General features: G+C 37.2%; 1 protein-coding gene across 2 annotated transcripts; it reads left to right on the top strand.

Moving 5' to 3' along the window:
- The first annotated feature begins 2,631 nt into the window (after positions 1-2,631).
- LOC145989145 (uncharacterized) lies at positions 2,632-22,114 on the top strand. Of its 2 annotated transcripts, none has more exons than XM_083124438.1 (4): positions 2,632-2,723; positions 12,437-12,592; positions 13,186-13,412; positions 21,649-22,114. In XM_083124438.1, the coding sequence occupies exons 1-3, from the start codon at positions 2,669-2,671 to the stop codon at positions 13,383-13,385; spliced, it is 411 nt and encodes a 136-aa protein (XP_082980564.1). In that variant the 5' UTR covers positions 2,632-2,668; the 3' UTR covers positions 13,386-13,412; positions 21,649-22,114. The 2 variants fall into 2 exon arrangements, with proteins under 2 accessions (XP_082980564.1, XP_082980570.1); XM_083124444.1 differs by lacking the exon at positions 21,649-22,114 and adding an exon at positions 16,754-17,062.
- The last annotated feature ends 1,468 nt before the right edge of the window (positions 22,115-23,582 follow it).

Raw genomic sequence — 23,582 nt, 5'->3', positions numbered from 1 at the left:
TAATATGGAAAATAAAAATTGTCTTATTATGATTCGAACGTAGGACTCCTAACGTCACAATAGTAATCAATTTGCGTTCCTTGACTATGCCAAGCATTGGAATGTTGTGAATCGGTAGGTTTTATTGATTGAGTTGGTGTTTTATGTACACTTTATGCACAGTAAGTCTATTCGGGAATGGACCTACAGTTTAAAGTGCGAACGGAACCACTATGTGCCTCCATCGGGTATCCAACCCGAAACCCCTTGATTATAAGGCGACGACGTAGGGAGGACCTATGTTAATCGGTAGGGTCTGAAATGTTATGTTGATCAAGAAGTTCAGCTTGAATACACTAGATTTCGCTAAATTGAAGAAAATTTATAATAACTCCAGATTATTTTCTTTATTTTTCTTTTTGCACATTTGGTTGATTGATTGATTTGATTTGCTTTATTATACTTTGCTTCTTGTGCCACTTTTCGCTAATTTGCGAAGATGGGGATGAGTGATGATATGACGAAATTGATGAATGGACACTCACAAACATCCATGGCCAGGCCACGATTCGAACCCGGGACCCCTGGCGTCGTAGCGCAATGTGCTAACCACTCCGCCACGGGGACCGGATTTTTGTATATTCGGGTTTTATAATTTTAGATTTTATTATGGAATCAAATTTTGGAGACTTTTCGCATTGTTCGCACAAGTATCATGCGCTAGTTTCATGTGCAATGTGAAATACTGTAAGTACTTAATGTAATTAAATTATGGAGGGTTGAGTTAAGAACTTAGTGCAGGAGATTAGCAGTCAAGATTGACAGGCGCTTGTGTGAAGACTCAAAAGATATAATCCCAGTATTACAGGTATTATCATGATACCTGAAAGAGTTTAAGTTCACAAGGATATACCTGAGTAAGAATCGAGCCAACCAAGGTTAATGTAGATTGGTTTTGATAAATTTTGCTTGGAAACTTGAAAAGAGATCCTTCACCAGCAATACGTGTACTAAACAGAAATAGAGATGACGTGAGAAACATCACGATGTACTTGTTCTTGCAGGAAATGCAAAAGATGTGAATGACAGCAGTTCACAGTTAAAGTATAATTTGAAACCAGTTTTTGGAAAGTCGTTTTTAAAATCAACTCAGTTACAGTTAAAAGTAACTCTAACTAACCTTGTTGTGGATAAGATATAACTTATTCAACATGTTGTACGCATGAACTGTAAACGAGATGTTTTCTTTATTGATGATCATCTAAAATTAGCATTAATTTTCATTAACTTCCAAAAAGCTCACAGTTTGTTATAATTACACGTGAAAGAGAAAGCAAATTTAAAGTAATCTTCTATACTTAAAAAAATTGCTTGTAATAAAGTACATACGAAAATTAACATTTTATTTCTATTTTCATACAGTATATCATAATTTTTGTCATTACTGTAGAAACGTACAGAAACAACTCGAAGTTGCTTTTACCGAAAGAAATAACTGACTTAAGAAAAGAACTAATTGCATTTACGTTCATCGAAAATTGTAACTGTTACTTCCAAACATTGTTTCAAGCAAGCTTTTACGTCATATACATACATGTATGTATCACTGGAATAATATCAACGTCTTTTTTTTATAAATCGACAAAATTAAGACTGGAACGTAAAATCCAAATGAGCTTCAAAAAAGGATTAACTTGAGGAGCACCTTTCACATAGAATTTGCAAATTTCTAAATCTCTGATAGTACAGTCACAGACACTTCTGGGTTGGAACGATCCCATTAGCTTTCAATATAATCGTTACAATCCAGAAGTGTTCATGGTTTTACAACACACGCATTTTCAGAATCCCAGTCACTATCGGGGGTGGTACCGAAACAGAGAGGGGACCGTAAACTTCTGGACTGTAACGAGACCAAGTCCAGACCATTTGAAACCTGTCGTGACAGAGAACGAGAAAGAGATCGCTAAAATGGAGACGAAATGATGTCTCGGTTTCTTCGATAGTCTACGACTTCTATGTACCAAGCAAATATCGACCGTGTTATTTGTAGAAAGTCATATTTTTTGTTTATTGCAATTGCAAAGTCATTCAATAATCAGTGGCAATTGGGGTGTAAGGGATGGGGATGATACCTTACAAAGACACCCCAATATCAAACTCCCTTCCACGTAGTACAGCCTGGAATGCATTTTGCAGACTAGCTAGGCTCTGGCGACCGGACTCACAGCCAGTGTAATTTTCTGTAGGGCAGCTGTTCTGTCGTCCCTATATGATTGTGATTGTCCCTTCATTCATCACATCTTATCACCGTACATGATTCATCTTCGCGATTAGCGAAAAGTGGTAGAAAAGCGAGGTAACATTAATAAATCAATGGCAATTATGAACCTTGTTTCGTATGTATATTCTGAATACAGAAAACTCTTTTCCAAGCTGTCTCGAGTCGACACCGAGACCCTGTTAACCTAACTTGAGATAACAATTCTTATACAATGTGCTATTCTAGGACGACCGTACTTTATCTGTTTTATTATCGTTTTTTTCACATCACAAGTATTGAATAATCTTGAGTACTTTTGTGGGAAGGTGCAGCACTTCCCTTAAAACACTATCCTGATAGCGCGCATATAAGGCGAGATATGGAGTGCACATTAGACATTGAGGATTGCGCCCAACTAGAATCAAGATGAGGATTTTAGCACCCCTCGCCGTAACACTACTCATTGCTAGCGGAGTTTTCGGTAAGTTTCAAAATTGATAATATTATCCCATCATATTCTTTATACAGTTTTGGCTGCTTTTGCCCACTACACATATCGAATACATGTATGTATCCTTTAGGTACAAACTTCAAGTACAGTAGTATGAACAGGAATTGCTCGGCAAATTGTCCAGGATTATATTAATTATTTTTTCTCGTGTATCCTACGCGTTTTTACTACATTTTTTCGTAAGCTGGTGCAAAGGTTATTAGCCGTTGGTTTGGTGTTTTTTATTAAATTTCAAAAGCTCTCATTGCATAAAACACAGAGGATAATCATGGAGGAGGACATGCTTGGTAATACTTATGATTGAATTGTTTCAATTGTTGCTTTAAGTCCACTTTATGCACAGTTAGCCTAATCGGTAATGGAACTACAGCTTAAAGTGACATCCGAACCATTGTGTAATGTGCCTCCCGGGACACCTTGATTACAAGGAGATGACGTTACCACTACGTCATCGGGGAGGCCCCGGTAATACTTATGCATCCCACTGTACATCGTTAGGTAACATATCTGCACATAAGTACGTTGACTTGTTCACACTTTCCAAAGCGTCCTCATTTGCTATGATTCGATTATTGTGCTCTACAGCAGTGGTATTCAACCTTTTTTCTCCGCGTACCCTTAAAGAAACTTTTCCACTCAAGCGTGTACCCCCCTCCTTCCTAGAGTTATCCTTAATTCAGATTATACATAACTACATCTAAAATAAATTATGCAAATCATTACCTATTAAATAATACACTTTTACTATAAAAAGGAGAATTATAAAATAAATAAAGAAAAATTACGGATATAGCAAAAATATATTATGAACTTTAATATTCCTTACCTGTTAATGAGATGGCTGAGCTTGTTTTCTGCACACCAGCTCCTCGATTCGTGGCTGAATCTTTGTTAGTGCGAGTATCAGTGGTGATTCTGGATTCAGGCAATTTCTGTGTTTCGTTTTGATGGCTGTCAATGCATAAAAACCCTGCTCACACAAATAAGTGGAGGGGAAGGGGAGAAGGCGTGTGATGGCAGTGTCACTAAGTTCAATATACTCTTTGCGTGCGTAACACCAGAATTCGCAAATAGACACGTTTTCGAATTTTATTTCAAGTGGTCTATTAGTGGACATTTTTAGCAGACTTTCTTTTAATTTTAAAGGAAGATCAGAGGAATTGATGGCGGTGGTGGAAAACGGATTTGTAATCCAATCTTGTGTGTTATCGTCTTTCTCAATTTCTGGAAAGTATTTGAAGAAACTGTAACCTGAGATTTTCTAGGTGGAATTTGATTATTTCCAAAAGTTCACCAGCAATACTAAAATCATTTTGTCCACAATATTCCAACACAGTTGGAAAACTGCAATATTTCCTTCATTAACGCAATCAATCCAAAGTAATACTTTCTTATATAATCCCTTCACTTTCTCACGGGCTTTAAAAATATTTTTATCGAAGCCTTGGAGTTGAAGATGAGATCATTAAATTTGTTGAATATATCCGTCAAGTAAGCTAGTTGGCAAAGCCACTGTTCATTCTCAAAATACGTCACCAAATCGGATTTTAATTTTGAAAGGAAACATTTTACCTCATTTTTCAGTTCAAAAAGGCGAGTCAATACGCGTCCTCGCGATAACCACCGCACCTCGGTGTGCATAAACAGTTGAGTGTGTGCGGATCCCATCTCCTCGCACATTTTTTTGAAAATACGGGAGTTCAGTGCACGCGACTTGATTAAGTTGACTACTTTTACAGCAATGTTCAGCGTTTCGTGTAAACCAGAAGTTATTTTTTTCGCGACCAAATTTTCTCTGTGTATAATGCAATGTTCCCAAACTATTTGAGGGTGCATTTGGCGACTACGAGCAACAAGACTGGTTTTCAGACCTGTCAGTGAAGCAGCACCATCTCTTACACACCAGTCCCACGACAAATTTAATTCTAATGTTATGAAATTATTAAGAATTTTAAAAATATCCTCTCCCTTTGTATGCTATGGAAATTGTTTACATCCCAGAATTTCATCACTAATAGCACATTTCTTAACGTCAAAGTACGGAATATATTTCGGCATCATCGGAGACACCCACCGATTCATCGATTTGAATCGCAAATCTTCTGTCCATTTTAATGCTTTCTACTATTTGCTCAACAACACCAGTAGTGAGAGAGGGGGCACGAGCGGCCACCCCCCCCAAAATCTAACAATTTCATTGTGAGCTCTCTTAGTGTAATTTAACCGAAAATCATGATTTTAGCTGATTTTTCGAAGAGTAAAAAACTGAAAATTTGTTTTACGCAAGAGCATAAATTCCAATTTTATTGTATAAAAATTCTAAGATTTAGATAATTTCCCCTATGATATAAAATTTTTTAAAATTTTACTTTTTTCAAATAACTAAAGCGAAATCCATTACTTTTTTAACTGTAAAAAATAATTGACTCACATGAGTCAATTTTAAATTTTTTTGCAAAATACCCTAGTATACATTTGGAGTAGTTCCTTCAAACTAATACTTGGTACGAGGCCTATTATTATTATTAATTTAAGCACAGTGGTAAACCTTTTTTGACGATGTTTTTGTCGATTTTATACTATTGCAACTCTGTGATTTTTCATCTCATACTTGGTACGAGTGTTATAATTTCTTTTGAGTTAAATTACGTAACACCCACACCCACCCACACCCACACACATTTACTTCCGGTCCACTTCCGGTCTACTTCCGATCTACTTCCGGTCTACTTCCTGTCTGCTTCTGGTTTACTTGACAGACACCTGTGGGTTTTTCCAGTTTCTTTTAAGTATATAGTTTTATTAAGTATATAGTTTATGATTTGAGCCCCAAAAAACTATATATAATTAAATACCAAAAACAAAAATAGTAACAGACTAAGTGTACACACTAATCGATCAGATTGAGTTTTGATGTGATCAGATGTTACTTGTTGTCCCCGGAAATTCTGTATAAATAACATATCTGAAAATTTTATCGTAATAGCTACAATTATTTTATTTTGAAGATGGTTCAAGTCGTTTTTCACACAGATTGAATTTTGACTTGATTGTGCGTTTTGTATGTTTCCCGAGAAAATTAGTAGTCATAGAGGGGGCACGAGCGATCACCCCCCCCCCCAATCTAACAATTTCATAGTGAGCTCTCTTAGTGTAATTTTACTGAAAATCATGATTTTAGCTGATTTTCCAAGTGCAAAAAACTGAAAATTTGTTTTACGCAAGAGCTTAAATTCCAATTTTATTGTATAAAAATTCTAAGATTTAGATAATTTCCCCCTATGACATCCAATTTTTAAAATTTTACTTTTTTTCAAGCGAAATCTATTAATTTTTTAACTATAAAAAATAATTGTCTCTCATGAGTCAATTTTAAAAATTTTTGCAAAATACCCCAGTATACATTCGGTCCATTTATATCTGAACCGAAGGTACCGTACTTGCATATTCTCATATCCTCCAGTGTTATGATATTGTTTGTGCTTGTAACTAATCAGTAACATCATGGCGGTACAAGAAATATACAAGTTTAAGATATTTTAGTAATATTTTGGCCCTAGCAATTAGCTACGTGAACTCGAGAGCGCTCTGTCATATGTCTTCAGCTACTCGTATTACTGCTGGACGATATATAAAATCATTGAGTAATGAAACTTTTTTCCAACAACTATATTTTTTTCAACTAGATGGCAGCATCTAGTGATACTTACTGCTTTCATGTTTTCCAAGTACATTTATTTGCAACTAGATGGCATCGATGATATATAAATTACTGTGTAGGAAGTATTTTTTTGGGAATCTAACTTGCGTCACATGCAAGAATTCTCATGTAACCTACTTTTTGTTTTACTCACACAAACCAATAGTTTTGTCAGAAGAATTCTTTGCATTCCAAACATTCCTGAGTGTATGTGTGAAGATTGCGGTACTTACGGGAGCGTGTGAATATATAGGCATTGACCTGTTAAGAATGAAATGAATCTAAGTAAGGTCATAGGTTTTCGTAGTGTTTTTTTTCTAATTTAAAAAAAAACAACTTTTTCTTAACCAGTAACTTTAACCAAATTGAATACTAACAGAAATGTTGGCAAGAATTCTCATGTAACCTAGTTGTTTTTACTCAGACAAATCAATAGTTTTGCATTCCAAACATTCCCCGAGTGTGTGTGCGTGTGTGCGTAGAGATTGACGTGACGTTGACTTGTTAAGAATGTCACATCAATAATACTAGCTTGGGAATGTCATGACCCTCTCTTTTCTTTATATAAAAAAAGAGAGAGGGTCATGTAACTTGCTTGGCTATGGGGAATTTCCTGAGAATTCTTTCTATTCTAAACATTCCTGTGTGTGTGTGTGTGTGTGTGTGTGTGTGTGTGCGTGTGTGAGTGTATGTGTGTAGAGATTGATGCGCTTATGTATGTGTGTAAACATTAAGGCATTGACCTGTTAAGAATGTTACATCGATAATACTGTCTTGGGAATGTTATGCCCTTCTCTTTTCTTTATAAAAAGAGAGAGAGAGAGAGAGAGTCATGTGATTTGAGCTGATTGGTTGTCTAAGGGGAATTTCCAGATTACTTGTTTTGTTAAAAGAATTCTTTGCATTCCAAACATTCCTAAGTGTCTGCGTAGAGATCGATGTAACCTAGTTGTTTTTACTCAGACAAAATCAATAGTCTTGCATTCCAAACATTCCCCGAGTGTGTGTGCGTGTGTGTAGATGTCACGTCGACCTGTTAAGAATGTCACATCAATAATACTAGCTTGGGAATGTCATGACCTTCTCTTTTCTCTCTAAAAAAAGAGAGAGGGTCATGTAACTTGCTTGGCTAAGGGGACTTTCCTGAGAGTTCTTTCTATTCTAAACATTCCTGTGTGTGAGTGATTGATGCGCTTATGCATGCGTGTAAACATTAAAGCATTAACCTATTAAGAATGTTACATCAATAATACTGTCTCCGAAATGTTATGCCCTTCTCTTTTCTGAGGGTCATGTGATTTGAGCTCATTGGTTGGCCAAGGGGAATTTCCCGATTACTTGTTTTGTCACGAGTATTCTTTGCATTCCCAACATTCCGAAGTGTAGAGATTGATGTACTTACAGCTATGTGTGGACATTAACCTATTAAGAATATTACATCAATAATACTGTCTCGGGGATGTTATGCCCTTCTCTTTTCTGACGGCCATGTGATTTGAGCTTATTGGTTGGCTAAGGGGAATTACCCGATTACTTGTTTTGTCACGAGAATTCTTTGCATTCCAAACATTCCGAAGTGTAGAGATTGATGTACTTACAGCTATGTGTGGGCATTAACCTGTTAAGAATATCACATCAATAATACTGGCTCGGGAATGTCATGACCCCTCCCCCTGTGGCGAAGTCATGTGATTGGTTCGCTAAGGGGAATTTCCCGATTAGTAAATTGAGGTTATAAATATAATATATTCTCACTACTTATGTGTGTCTAGTTTTTTTTACACCACAGATAAATGGTTACACAGTGCAACATTAACTCGTCTACTTTGTTGATTTGGTGTTAAGTATTGTATTTGGTGTCTGCATGTGTAGTACTATGTTCTGGAGTGGTGTAGTGTGTAACGTAACTATAAAGAGGGAGAGACGAGAAGAAACCGCACCTTCACACAACAGTCACGAAATAACACTGAACTCCCCTTTCTCTCCCCTCTTCCCTCCCTCTCTTTCTTTCTTTCTTCAGTCCGTAACGTACATTCACAAACACTCCCAGTATTGTCAGCTTTTGAAACAAACAATTCAAAAGCCATTCGGAGCACGATTAGCAATGAGCGCAGCTGCAAGATTTCATTGTTGCAAAGAGTAAAGAAAAGCGATTCTTGGAAATAGAGGATAATACAAGTTCTGAACATAATAATAAATCAGAGGTAGAATCCTTTAGTCTGGTGGTCGGTGGGGGGAGTAACATGAAATCCTCAATCGATCCCTTTTTATATGTACTTTGAGAAAAATGTTGACATAGAAATGTCTATTTTCTTTCCTTCCCTTTATTCCATTTTCAAGTTATCTCTGTCAGAAACAGTTTTCATTATTTATAATTATTTTCAATTGTGCGTTCTCCCCTAAAAAGTCTTCGCGTATCCCTAGGAGTACGAGTACCCCAGGTTGAATACCACTGCTCTAGAGGCTTTGGGTCTCTTTCATCGCACAAGCCTCAACCAACCACCTCGCCTTCGGCTTCCCACGTCTGTTGAAATGCATTCATTGTTAGCTTAGGCTTGTTACATTTAGTCCACTTAGCTTAAATAATACATTGTTGGTGAAGCTACGAAAAACTGCAGAGAATGGAAACGGTGTGGAGGTTGGTTGAGGCTTGTGTGATAAGTGAGACCCGTCTGAAATCGTCGACTTCCAGACATCTTTTGGTGCAAGGCATTCTTCGACGGCTCGCGTCTTTATCTGCCAGTGCTGAAGTTCGCTTCAACTGCGTCCCCAGTCACATAGACATCAAGGGGAATGAAGGGCCTGATGCTGATCCCAAGTCTGCCGATGCAGACCACCTTCTACTAGCCAGTATAATCAAGGGGTCCCGGGTTCGATACTCGGTGGAGGAATATAGAGATTCGGATCTCTCTTTAAACTGTAGGTCCAGTCCCGATTTACCTATCTGTGCATGCAATGAATGGACTTGAAGTAAAACTCCGAAATACTCTACCAGCCAGTAACCTTAAGAATGTGTTACGTGCGCAATGGAAACTCTAACCAACAAAGCTATTGGACAAGTAATAAGAATTTCTGGTTCCACCCTTGAACACGCTTCCCTCTAAGTTTCGTTTCTTTCCTCTCTGCATCAGTTTCCACCATTTCTATTTGGATACTTTATTTTCCACCGTTTTAAGCATGCTTCATTTCCTTGCAACACCAGGACGCGCCGTTTCACGGCAGGAAGAAACGTCACAGATGCGATCAAATATCAAGTTGGGTTGCAAGCATACAGGCGACTGAACGCCATTTTTTTGAAGGTTCGTAATTCCAATATGACACACCAACGACAAAAATGTCACTGAGGCAAATTTTGTGCTTTGATGTCCTCTATACGTTATTGTGGTCTGCCGGCGCCATTTTGATAACAATCTGTATAATTACCACTTACTAATTTCGACATATTCTTAGGCAAAATGTATTGCTGAAAACTGTTTCAATACAAAATAAAAAATGAGTGGAATTTTTCCAGGCATCCGGGTCAGCGACAAGCGCTACTAAAGCAGTGGTCCCAGGTTCGAATCCATCCTTGGTGATGCATGCAGGTAGCATCATCAATTTAATTAGTTCACCACTTGTCCTCATCGTCGTGATTAATCCATGAGGGGCCAATGCGACATTTAATATCCTAAATATACAGAAAAAAAGAATAGATTTTTTTCCCTTCAGCCTTTTGACTCCCAGAGTATTCTATCCCTTAATATGTATTGGTATTTCACTGCGCTTGAAAATGCTCACGAAAGCTTCGCCACTGCCACGTTTTGTAAGTGTACAAGTCACAAAATAAGTGGAGTGTTTGTTCAGTTTCACGGATTCATTGCGACTTTATTGGTTCTCCAAGTCTTGAGGGCATGTACAGTGGAATCCATGAGTATTACCGTGCAAATTGTCCATGACTATTTACATTATTTTTTCTCTTACATCCTAGGTGCTTTTAAGCAATGGATTTTTATGTATGCTGGTGCAGAAGTTGTCAACAGCTTGATTTGAGTTTTCTATTAATTCTTGAAGCTCTTTCTGGGTCAGATAAAGTGCACGAACATGGTGATGGACAATTTGCACGGTAATACTCATGGATCTGACTGTACACTCACCGGTAATAAAAATGGGGCACATAGATCCTGAAATAATGGCTTCCCTGCATGGCGTTATTGCATATGCGTAAGTTGGCGGGGGGAAGGGGGGGCGCTTGGGGCCTCGAAATTTTCAGGTTTATTAAAATTTACCAGTTAGGGGACTTGAGAAGCAAAGTAATACAGAGTAATATTTGTGATTTCGCAAACATCACTGTTATTTAGCAATTAATCCTGGACGCTTTTTTTTATGGAAAACTTATCGAATCTTTTCCCCAAACTTAAGCAAAAGGTTTGATTCTACCCCCTCAAAATTAGGCCCGAAGTTTGATTCTGTCCCCTGAAAACTAGGCCTAGTTTGATTCTGCCTCCTCAATATTAGGCCTAGTTTGATTCTGCCCCTCAAAATTAGGCCCGAGTTTAATTGTGCCCCCTCAAAATTAGGCTCAGTTTGATTCTGGCCCCTCAAAATTAGGTCCCAAGTTACGCCCATGGCGTTACGTGTGTTGCCCAACTTTACGGCGATAAGTGGATTTCAATAGCAAATCTTCAATGGCAACTTCTACCACCTCCGTAGAGTTAGTCAACACACATAACGTCCTGCAGGGAAGCGATGATTTCAGAATCTAGTTGTCCCATTTTTATTGCCGGCGCCTGTACCTGATGAGCTTCGAAAACCTGATAAACAGGTTTGTCGCGTGGGTTGCATAATATTTTAAGAGTGTTATCTCGCAAAAGAATATATTCCGGGTCTCGAGCAGGACTCCAAATGCAACTCCAACTTTTCTTTCTGAAAGCAAGGTTAGAAGCATGGAAGTGAGCACCGCACTGGAAAACATAAGACACATAAGAAAGCATTTACGCTGAACCAAACAGCGTTGAGTAACTTCACATGTTCAGGAAGTACGTAGCGCGTAACTTCCACGTCGGGGAGTTGGTGGGTACAGGGCTCAGGGCATACATTATACATAGGGACTATAACCAAATTTTTTCAAAAGTATGAAAAAATCAGATTTTTATTGCTTGATCTGCAGTACAGGTGTTAAAAAACCACATTATAAACATTATTAAAATTAATAACCAATTAATTTAATATATTTCGTATCATAAAAACATTAAAAGTTTCTAAACTATTATTTCTTTTCATTTCCGATGTGACATTGGTGCGACGTTCGTTATATTTAATTACAAAACTGTGTGTGTTCAATATCAAACTGCTATCTTAAGTATCAAAGTAGCAATTTTTAATCATATCCAAACACATTCTCTATCATAATTATATTTTTTGTTTACTTTCATTCAATTTTGACGATGTAGTAAATTTACATTGTTTCACATGAAATAATATTTTGGCTTCATGATTTCTCTGTAATTAAACGAATAATGTTAACTATTTTTGTTTGAAATATTTGGACACTATGTTTATGTAGGATTATGTTTAGAACATTATTCCAGTAATTTTGGATGTTTTAAAGTGAGTTAAAACAATCCATGAAGTCAGGAAAAATCAGATTATTTGCATAATTGTAAGCATCAGACTCGTATGAACTGTAAAGGAACCATTATTTTTATTTGAAGGGGGGCTCCCCTTCCTAGTGCCGGCTCTGCGGGTAACAACTTCCTACTGCTGAATATGAAAGTTGGGAATGTCGCAAGCTCACTTTGGTCGATTTCACTGAAGCAATTTCAAATTTATTATTTCTTGCTTCCTTTCCTTGGGAACCCTTTTTAAGTTGAAAACCAACGATTTCATTTTTTTAAAAGGGAAGGGTAAATGGTATCTGAAAATCATTAGTGTTAGTGTAAAATGTATCAATGGTAAGTAATGCTTTGTTACTTTGTAAGGACAATAATTAATTTGTTATCAACAGGGAGATACTGCTATCAATGTGAGTTCGACATCCGGGAAGGCAACAAAGGAAATGCGTCATGTTATGGCAAAGACGTAACAAAATGGAACATCCAAACTTGCCCTACAGGAATAACATATTGCACTACAGGTGTGCTCGAGTACAAATCCAGCTCATGTAAGTATTGACAGAGTTCGATTAATTTAGTCACAGCTCCGGATCTACTCCATTAGTAGCTCGAGAACGAATCATGCTGCTCCGGGTCTCACTCATCGCACGGAAGATAAACACCTTTGTGTTCGTATCCTCTTACCTATTTTAACATAAAGTAGCAGTTAAGGTAAATTACACTTAATTTTTAAAGTATAGTACTAAAATTAAAGAAATTACTTTTAAAAATAAACTTTGTGCAAATACTACTAGTTATTAACAGGGTTGGGAAAGTTACTTAAAATTGAATTTTGTGATTCAATATTTACAGATAAGTTATTTCAAGTGAACCATATGCATACGTTACTATCAGCACACTAATATCTTAATACATGTCCTCATCAAGAATTCTGAGAAAAGTTCATTTGCCAGAACTTTTGTCAACGTATTTGCAAGCAAAACAATACAAGTAATGTAACGATTATTACTTTTGAAAAGCAACGCATTGCTGTTACTGGTACTAAACCAATTACTAAAAAGATAACACTTTAGTTTCGAACTCTGGTTATTAATGTCTTACAAATTATGTAATCTAAAACTTTCAATGTCATATTTTTCAGCGGTCATCGCTTTCGGCCGAGGATGTGACAAAGAAGGAGGATTGTACGGAGTCATGGAAAACGAAATTGTTAGGGAGTACAAAACCGTTTGCAACCACGATTTGTGCAATAGCGGCAACGGAATCAGAAATGAACACAGCACCACCCTCTTCATTCTATTCGTTGTAGCTGTTTACCAATCACTGAGATTGAAAATGTAATCATGTAACGATTCAGTGGACCAAAGGGTTAGTATGTCTTACGTACTTGCAGACGCAGCATGCTTTCCTTCTTGTTTACATTTTTGTTGTTAATCCTTCTTATGTTGGAAGAAAGTTGCCGGTCTCCTACGAGTAGAAGAAATAGTTCCTCTCGGATATCTTCGTTAATCGGGTTGTTATTTTGTTACTCTTACAAAACCTATGCTGGTAAAGTAGTTCAAACATTCTAAATTTATTCAGATAACAGGTCTTATCTGATTAGAAGATAAAAAATGAAGAGGGATCAAGTGTTTCCTTTTGACTTTGGATTAGTTCGTCCTTTCTCTTTTCAATAACTAAGATTGTTTTACTATGATCATCAATGTATTATCTAAAATATATATTTTTTCTAGTTATTATCGTTACGTAATGGGAGGTAGGGAAAGATTTCAAAATGCATAGTCTCTCTCACTCTCTCTCTTTCTCTCGCTCTCCCTCCTGTAACTTCTTCCGATGCATCAGGATAGTACAGTCACGGACAATTCTGGGTTGTAACGATCTCATTAATTTCAATAGTATCACTACAACCCAGAACTGTTCGTGACGGTACAAGATTACTGAAAAAGGATAATGCAAGAAGAAAGCTCTGTTCATTCGTTGAATGAAATGAAGAAAAGCCTGCGTATGTATGCGTAGATAACAGCCACTATAAAGCTCTCGCCACGAAAACAGTCCAGTCAAGGTCGGAGCTTCCCCTTGCCTCCTCCACACCGCTGACCCTCCAGGGTTGCCACACTTCTTCTAAGCTGCTCAGTCGACACTTTTCGCGTTGGGTCAAGTGCCCATATTTCGGATAGGTTCATAATTTCGGACACCAAGAAATTTCCACCTTAGAACAGCAGCGCCGAAGTGCCGATAATGCGAACTAACACGTTACTTCGTCCCCCAGTTGCACCCTTGTGCTTGACCTTGAGCAATGTGTTTTTAGTGTGTGGCTGATATTTTTTTCTTTTCCGGATTTTTAATGTAATATTTCACCATCCAAACTTAAGGCCTACAACTAGAAGGTTAGTATTTACTCACTTCTGTCTACATTTTATATAATCTTGAGAGATTCAGCAAACATTATTACGTAGTTTCAGTCTCGTTACTTCAGAGGGTAAACGCACAGAATCGCCATATTGAATATGCGACTGGATTTCCTAATTTCGGATGCTACACGGGTACCTAATTTCGACTATCCGAAATTGTGCACCCTTTCTAAACACTCATGATGTATTATTTATTTCACAGATGCCTGGGCGAAAAAGGAAAAACTGGTCCCAAGAAGCAATGAAAAATGCTATCGAAGCTGTGAAGAAAAACGAAATGGGATTTCTAAAAGCATCTAAAGTATTTAAAGTTCCAAAATCCACTCTTTTGGATTATGTAAAGAGTGAAAATGTTGATGAGCGATTGTCATCATCAATTGGCCGGAAGTGTGCACTTGGCAGTGAGCTAGAGGAGGAACTTTCAGAATATTGCAAGGTGATGGATGAACGTTTCTATGGATTAAGAAGACGTGACGTCCGAATATTAGCGTACCAGCTTGCAGTGCGGAATAATATTAAACATCCATTCTCAGCAAACGAAAGGTTTAGCTGGAAAGAAATGGTTGCGACGCTTTTCAAAAAGGCATCCTATACACTCATTCAGAAAGTCAGAGCTGATTTCGTTAAGTAGGGTTAAGAATTTTACCAAAGAAAAGATCTCGGCATTTTTTGATATTCTTCGACCAGAACTGAAAAAGGTGACATTTAACCCCACAAAAGTTTTTATGTTGACGAAACCGGAATCTGTGTAGTTCAGGGTACTCCGTCTCAAGTCCTGAGTATCAAAGGCAAGAGGCAAGTAGCTCGACTGTCTTCAGCAGAGAGAGGTTCGTTAATCGCAATTGTGACGTGCATGAGTGCTGCAGGACCGTTTGTACCTCCACTGATCGTCTTCCCACGTGCCAGGATGAAGCCTGAGCTGCTGATTGGAACGCCACCAGGGACGGTATCAGCCTGTCATCCATCTGGGTGGATACAAACCCACATTTTTACCTCAGTGGTTTGAACATTTTATTCGAGAAGTCAAGCTATCAAACGAAGATACGGTAGTTCTTATATTAGACGGGCACTATTCCCATACAAGAAACTTAAACATAGTTTTGTTAGGAAGACAACATGGAGTCCACATTGTGTGCTTCCCACCACATTCAAGCCACAAATTGCAACCCCTCGATGTTAGTTTCATGGGTCCCTTCAAAAAGTACTATTCACAGGAAATAGATTTGTGGCTTGATAACCACCCATTCAAAGCAGTGTCAACGTTTCAAATTGGTGAAATATTCGGCAAGGCATATGTGAAAGCAGCAAGCATGCAAACTGCTAAGAACGGTTTCAAGAAATGTGGAATATCACCCTTTGACCCCACAGTTTTTAGTGAAGCTGATTTCTTACCAGAACAGCAGACTAGTGGAGGAAATATAAATCAAGAGGAAATCTCTGAAATTGAATCTCCTGCACGTGTCTCGCCTTTCAACCTTCGGCCTCAACCAACATTGCCTTGCTCCTCCACGATCAGTAGACAAGCTGACAAAGCAGCTGTGATTAGTGCATGTCCTTATCAAAAGGAACTAGTTGGAAAAAAAAGAATCAAACAAGCGAGACAAGCAGCAATAAAAAATTGAAATGCAAGAGAAATGTTTTCAGAGAAGAGAAAAATGACGAAGGAAAGAGAAAGAAGAAACCAGCTGTCTCAAAAAGATCGAGAAAAAGCAAGCCAAAATCGATTGATAAGGATTCATCCTCGGATGAGGGAAGTGTCTCCGAAGAATCTATCCATCTCGTTTCCACAGACGACGAAGACAGTGCAGATGAAGAATGTATCTATTGTTCCGTTCCCTATCGTGAAGATACATCTGGAGAACATTGGATAAGATGTGTGCAGTGCCTCAGATGGGTCCACGAGATGTGTGCAGGAACAGACAAGAATGAATGGAAGACTTTCAAGTGTGAATACTGTCAGTGACAAAGAAAACTAAAATTTATTTCATGATATTTTTCAATTTGTAAGAACATACACGTCCTTTCTATACAATCAGTTGATTTCATTTTATGAGTTTAGCAAACATTTTGACTGTATTGGAAGTTGAAATTTGTCATTAGTAATCCTATCCGAAATTAGGAAATACCCTATCCGACATTAGGCAACCTTTTTGTCAGACTAAAAATATGCATATAATTCTTTATTTCATAAAATATGACAAGTATTTCTTATAAATGTTAATATAACTTTCAGAAACATTAATACATATATGTTCAATGTTTATCAACACATGTATGGCTTATTTTGTTTACATTTAGGTACTGAAAATCTAATTTGAAATGAAGTATCCGAAATATGGGCACTTGACCCTACGTATGCGGTTGATTTCGTCGGTTGAGATTGTTGCTTATTGGCAACACTGTAGGTGGGTGGCGTGACCTTGACTGGATTATTTTCGTGGCGAGATCTTTCTATTGGTGCTTGTGGCGCTGTGTGTGCAAGTTGGCAACATGGAAGCATGAGAAGTGGATTCTCTAGGTTGATATGAATGAATTAGCTTTACTGTTACATCATCCTTGTTGAAGAACCATGTAGATGTATAACAATAAAAGAAAATAAAAACAAGTAAACACCAACTTGATCTAATATCACTGCTTCATGTACTAAATGCTTTATTACGCACAGTAAATGTTACAATAATAATAAGAAGAAATGATAATATTTTATTGCATTTTACATTTCTTACGTTCTAAGTCTTGTTATTGGATCTATCCTTGTAAAAACATATTGGCCTGTTTTTGAAAAAAATATTTATTTCCTAGGACTAAAGCCTATACCGTGAACGCGCACCTTGTAGGATCTGGACGAAAGGTCAAGCAAGCATGGTTATATAAGCATCCTTAGGAGTCCTTCTGTAACACTAGCACGAGAAAGCAGAGTTTCTCTTTTGGACCTCCCATCCATCGTCATTTTCTCTCCCAAGAAGTTGCGAAAGGGTAACAAACTGAAGGGAAATGTGTTGTTTACTCTTGGCTTTCTCGTAGAAAGAACAGTTTCTAACCCCAAGAGACACATTCTAGTTTCTGTGGGAATATCCTGAGAGGAAGAGGAAAATGAGTAAGTTTTCTTGTGCGCGTACTCTGCTGCTTATGTTTTTACGCTGTATATTTCGAACACGCATTTTATTCTTCTTATGTTCTTGCACCTGAGGTTGCTTTGTTCATTCGAAAAGTTCTCTCTCTCTCCTGTTATTTCCCTACTTCATATTGTTTGCTTCCTTCCTTGTGGATTTAAGAGAGCTGTGAAACTGGGTTATATTATCTTATTCTTTCTTTCTTGCATTTCTCCAAATTTTAACTGATAACTTAATATATATTTATATATCGCCCAATTTGACTAATGTAGTTTCAATATTTTGCGTTCATTGTTTAGCCTGACATATTTGCCAGCTAATTGGCTCCTAAACACATTCATGTAATGGATCGGAAAATTCTCGTCATTCCAATATCGCAATACTCACACAGGTGAAAATGTGCCTCATCGGGCATAATCAATTTGTTCAGTCAATGTGGTTATGCATTCAAAATATCACTGGTTATTTATTTCAAATATTTATTTAATTTGATATTAACTTATGTTACACTACCATTATTTTTTTAATGAAAATGTTTAATTTTAATTAAACTAAAGTAGCCTAACCCGCAATAAGGTCACATTCCATTTCCGTAAAACCCTTCACTATAGGTTTATTTATAAGTATGTAGACAATAAAATAACAAAGCTTTGATATGGCGCAGTGGTAGCGTCGTCGCCTTGTAATCAAGGGGTCCTGGGTTAGGTACCCGGTGGAGGCACATAGTGTCACTTTAAACTGTATGTCCAGTCCCAATTAGCCTTACTGTGCATTCTCCCTTCTGGAATACGTTTGCTGCTTGGGCTATATTCGGTTCCGATTTCCTCCTGTATTTACCGTATACGATTTCCTTGCTACCAAGGATTATCCATGTTTATCCTCTTGATACATCATCTTGTTTGGTAACTAGGGATCTTGTCTGTTAATTCCCCTCGATCTGGTAACAATATTAATAAATGCAGGCAATTAGCTACTATATGTCCACAATGCTTACTTCCCAATTAACCATTTGTTAGAAAATATTAATTCCTTACTTTTACCTATATGCAGAGCCATAGCTAGAGATTTCTGCACCCGGGACATATAGATTTTGGAGAGCTCTTCACTAAATTCGCCCCCCCCCCTCTTCCCCGCTCCGCTTAGAACAAGCTGTTTGGCAAAAGCTATAATTTATTTCTCATTATGTAAAATACTTTCCTCTTCACCTCTTACACTTTCATTTTTTTTTATTCGCGCCCAAGAACAGTACTTCTTCGATCAAGTAAAGCACTGATTGCTCATGTAAGCACTAGAGTACGCAGATTATCTTTTTTTCGGACATGGTTACGTTCTAGGGGAAGTGGGATACCGAATAACATATTTCGTATTACCATCTTTAATTTTCGTTTATAAAGTTGTTCCAAGACAGAGATGGTAATAGAGGGTCATTTTAAGGAAGGTTTGAATTTACCAATGTAGTTTTATACACACGTTCTTTACTACTTTTGTTTGAAAATTTTGATTTTCTCAAAATTTCGGAGGAGCCGTAGCCCCATCAGCTCCCCCTGCGTACGCCAGAAGCTGTAAGACGAGTGACTTTTGAGACTTTGTTGGTATATGTGTATATATTCCAAAAGTAAAATTTGTTCAGCTATACAGGGGGCATGGATTATAAAATGAACATGCCTCGTACATACATATAAAATAATGAAATACGTGCAGGTTATAGTTATAGTTTACGTATAACTGGTGCTCTTCTACAGTTTAATAATTCCAAGCTATATGTACAATATAAAACAAGGGATTTTTAAGTACGATTCTTACGTCATTACGAATTATTGAAGGGGCGTTAGGTGTTTTGCAGCTATATTCCCAGATTCAGAGACAGTGTTCGAAAACTTGTGAACAAATTTAGGGAAATAGGGTCTGTTCTTGATAAGAAGCGAAGGGTGAAACGGCGTGTGCTTAATGAGGAGAAACTAGACGACATTGGAGCACGATTGGAACATACTCCTCAAAAATCCCTCTGGCGCCTTGCACAAGAAACAAACATTTCCATGACGTCTGCGTGGTGAGATACCAAGCTTTAAAACTTGAAGTCATACATTAGAAGAACTGAGAGAAAATATCAGGAGAGTAATTGAAGCAATTTCGGAAGATGAACTGATACGTGTTGGTGATAATTTCCTAAAAAGATGCCGTCAATGTGTGGGTGCAGGAGGATAACATTTCCAACAGCACTTGTCAAAAGGTACGCGCTCATCCTAATTGTAATTGCCAATGTAATTGTACGAGCTTATTTCATTACATTGCTAGGGGTTCCAATTATCCGGATGTTGCATACCTTAATATTAACAGAGTATCAGAGCGTGAAGTAACAGAAAGCTCAAAAACGTATATTCAATATGATGTCAATTCTATTGTAAATATTACGGCCTACACATTATGCAACTCTCCTTTCCCACTCCTGACATGCTTACGGAAAATCAGATAAAATAATACGCCGACACCAATAACCAAATATTCATGGAAAGTGGTGTGCATGCATTAAGTTGAAAAACTTAAAATGAAATTTTGTAATAAAAATGTAAGTGTAGTCCCCCCCTTTTTATTCATTCCAGAATATTCAATCATCCTCCTCCCCCCCCCCTCTACTGGCCACAGAACTGGGTTTCTTTTAGCGCAAAGAATACAGATTAATGAAAATACCAAGGCCTTACGCCTCATATATTCAAAACCTTCCCTCCCCATCGCTCCTCTGCGCCCACACTAATACAATACCCAGTTCTCACATACCTACACTATATTTCTAAGTGAGAGTATTAGGAGGGTCAACTGCTTCCCTTGCCACACCGCTTGCACGCCTATGGGTGAAAAGTGGCCATAATCCCGATAGCCTTGTGAAAGAAAAAGCAAGGCGTCAATTATGAGAAACCTGTGGAGTTCCCAACCAGAACTTTCAGCTCAAAAAATAGCGCTGCAAGATGTAATACAGGCATAAGGCTATTCAAATTCCTTTACAGCCTTTAAATTAACATTAAATGTATATTCCAACGGTATTTGTGTACCTGGCTATTGCAACATTAAGGCAGTTATTCCATGTAAGTGCTCGTTATTGGGTAAACATTTTCGAATGGCTAAATCTAGCAAGGACCATAACAAGTATGAATGCCAGCACAGAAACAATGACGACTCAAAACAAGAACAGTGTTCCCAGAATTTGCAAAAGGTCAGGATACTGAAGATCTTCCGACCTTTCAATTTTCCCGTTTTGAGGGTTGTTGCTTGCACGCTGCAGATACGTTGCTGAGCAACGGACCTCCATCCTACCGTCAACTCTTCCTCGCACGAATGTAGAAGTTTCGTAACAGAGCGAATCAAAAAACGACACACATGATCTGATTGCATGCACAGAGACGGGGTTACGCTGTTTCCGTACGGAAGTTGTTAGCAAGAAGATTCTCAGTTTGTTATCCAGCGTCAACTTCCTCCCAGTATCGACGTTAATCATTAGCGCTCCCTTCAAGAATGTTCTATTATCACACTATTAATTAACATGCTATTTCTCCTTCAGCGCCTGATCGATGTGCCGTGATAATCCCTTTTTTTTTAATTCTCTGTCCCGATATTCTTCTTGCATTAATCGACTAATGCCCATCACTAGGTAGAAATAACTTCACATATCAATGACATCAATGTGGCATATTCAAATTTTCTTAAAATATTGTTATTTCTCTGTTTACCTTGAACTAATTCCCCCACTGAACGAGTGCTTTTCGTATATGTATGAATGGTTTGCGGATAAGTGACAAGAACGCTCTTTTAGTTCAAACTTTGAAAGCTATGTTGATTAATAAGGTGAACTCTAATCACACGTGTGTAAACTTTTACAAAATGTTATTTGAAAAGAAGTATGTACTATTGAAGATGATCCATTTCTTGACAAAATATCAATGAATTACTTTTATATCTAAAGAAGTGCTTGGTCGGAGTGCAGTGCACATCACCATATTGTTATTTACACAGTATTTATTTCATTAGTTTTCAAACATAAGTATTTATGACGAAACAATTTCTATATCAAATTGTGTACATTTTCAGGTCCCTTTTGTTGTTTCAACAGGCGAGGTTGTTTTCTAGTTCGATTTCGAGAGTTCCTTTGAGTATTGTTAGCGGTTTTGGGAAGTAAGAAGAAGCCAGAACAAAATATGAACAATATACGAGCAAGCATCAGAACAAGTATGAACAGGAACAATGACGACTGTAAATGTAAAATGTACAAATGGAACTACTAGACCAGGAAGATGCTCATCATATAATGTTTCAATATCCACCTTATACAAAACAAAGGAAATCCTTTTACAAAAATCTGGCGAAGAAAGAAGTACCCCTACCAACTCTTTTATCCTCTTTAATTGATATCAGCCCCAGATATGGGAATTATATTCATAATATTTTAACTTTTCCATTATATTAATGTAGATATATAAGAAATTATATTTATTCAGATACAGTATTTTAATGTAACATTAACGCTAACCGTGGAAAAGACGTTTACATTGTGTATATTATAGAAAAATATAGGACACTTCGTGTAGAGCTGGTATAACAGTTAAATCCTGTAATAAATAAAGATGTTGAGGATACGACTATAAGGAGATTTTTTGATTTCGTTCCTTTTAGTGAAAATAACAAAACACTATAATAAACTAAGAGTTTGTAAGAGTTACAAAAATTATAGTTTTGGGTAGAGTCTAGGGTTTAGAATTATGATAAACATTCCATGTTTATGCATATTTCGTTAAAGTTGTAATCAAGCATCAATAATTCCTGGAATTATTTGTTGCGTATATGCTACAACAAAATAATCAATCCCGCTGTAATCTCTTCGCATTATGCGTGTAAGTGCAGGAATGGGAAGGGTTATTAATTTACCATACAATCAATATAGTAAGAACAACATTATTTACATCTTGACATTGTAACGTTCTTTTGCTAATTGGTTTCCTAGTATATTATGAAACTCAGCCTTCCAGCACGCAAACAGGACAAGCAAATTCACAGTGTCTAAATATAAAACAAGAACATAATATTTGAAGGAAGATGTTTACATATCGGATCTTAGGCCTTTCGTTCCCTCACTTCACGATAATAATTATGTTTAATTGTTCGCCATAACCTTAGTGTAAGCAAGCGGCTCGTTCGATATTATGGACAAACTCTAGGAGTGCTTTTCTTAGTCATATCTAAAGATCTTCAGTATTGACCACTGAATGATTGAACAGCTTGTACATGAAACGCCACAAATTCGTTTTGTGGCTGGTAGTTGAGTACAACCTTCATTGCAGCAATGAGATTATTTTCAAAGATTTTCATTGCATTTTCTGGCGTTTAAAAAAGGTAATATTTCCTTTTTTGCAGCTTGCAGTGGTTTGATGTTTTCTTTTTAAATTCGAATTCCGTAAATACCAGTAGCATCCAAGGTAAATATGTACAGGTGCGTATACCATGCACTTCGTGCGTTCGTAAACGATCGTTAGGATTCGTCAATGACGTAGGTTCGAGGGGAAATTTTGAAATCATCAAGGCATGAAAGTTATTATGGAACATCTTTTAAGAAACCAAATTCCGATGTGAACATAAGTTGGCGCATATACGTTGTTTTTCTTGCGTAAGGCTATTAAAATTAGTTATTTTACTCAGACAAAGAAGAAAATTTATAGTGAACTGAATTAATGTTTGGTAGGTCCCTCAGTCTCCAAATAATATCATACTCACTAGTAATTTTTGAAAACGTAATATCTTTCTGATATCCAGGGCCGGATTAAGACGAAATTGGGCCTGCTACTGCAGCGCAAATTGGGCATGATCCACTTACATACTATGATTAACATATATATATATTTTGCTCTTCTATTTTAATGTTTTTAATGTTTTTTTATTATTATTTTTGTGATTATGATAATGTACCATGAAATGATTATGAGAGGTGCGCTAGTGCTGCTAACTTATATTGCTGTTTTTTTCGAGCCTTA

The sequence above is a fragment of the Lepisma saccharinum genome, chromosome 1 (assembly GCF_977018435.1).
Source record: "Lepisma saccharinum chromosome 1, izLepSacc3.1, whole genome shotgun sequence".
In the NCBI taxonomy this organism is placed as follows: Eukaryota; Metazoa; Arthropoda; class Insecta; order Zygentoma; family Lepismatidae; genus Lepisma; species Lepisma saccharinum.
Note: the sequence above shows the minus strand (reverse complement) of the source record. Positions and strands in the feature narration are given on the sequence as shown.

Coding starts and splice junctions, on each gene's coding strand:
- LOC145989145 (XM_083124438.1), top strand. CDS start 2,669: ATGAGGATTTTAGCACCCCTCGCCGTAACACTACTCATTGCTAGCGGA. Junction 2,724..12,436: donor CATTGCTAGCGGAGTTTTCG/GTAAGTTTCAAA, acceptor TGTTATCAACAG/GGAGATACTGCTATCAATGT. Junction 12,593..13,185: donor CGAGTACAAATCCAGCTCAT/GTAAGTATTGAC, acceptor CATATTTTTCAG/CGGTCATCGCTTTCGGCCGA.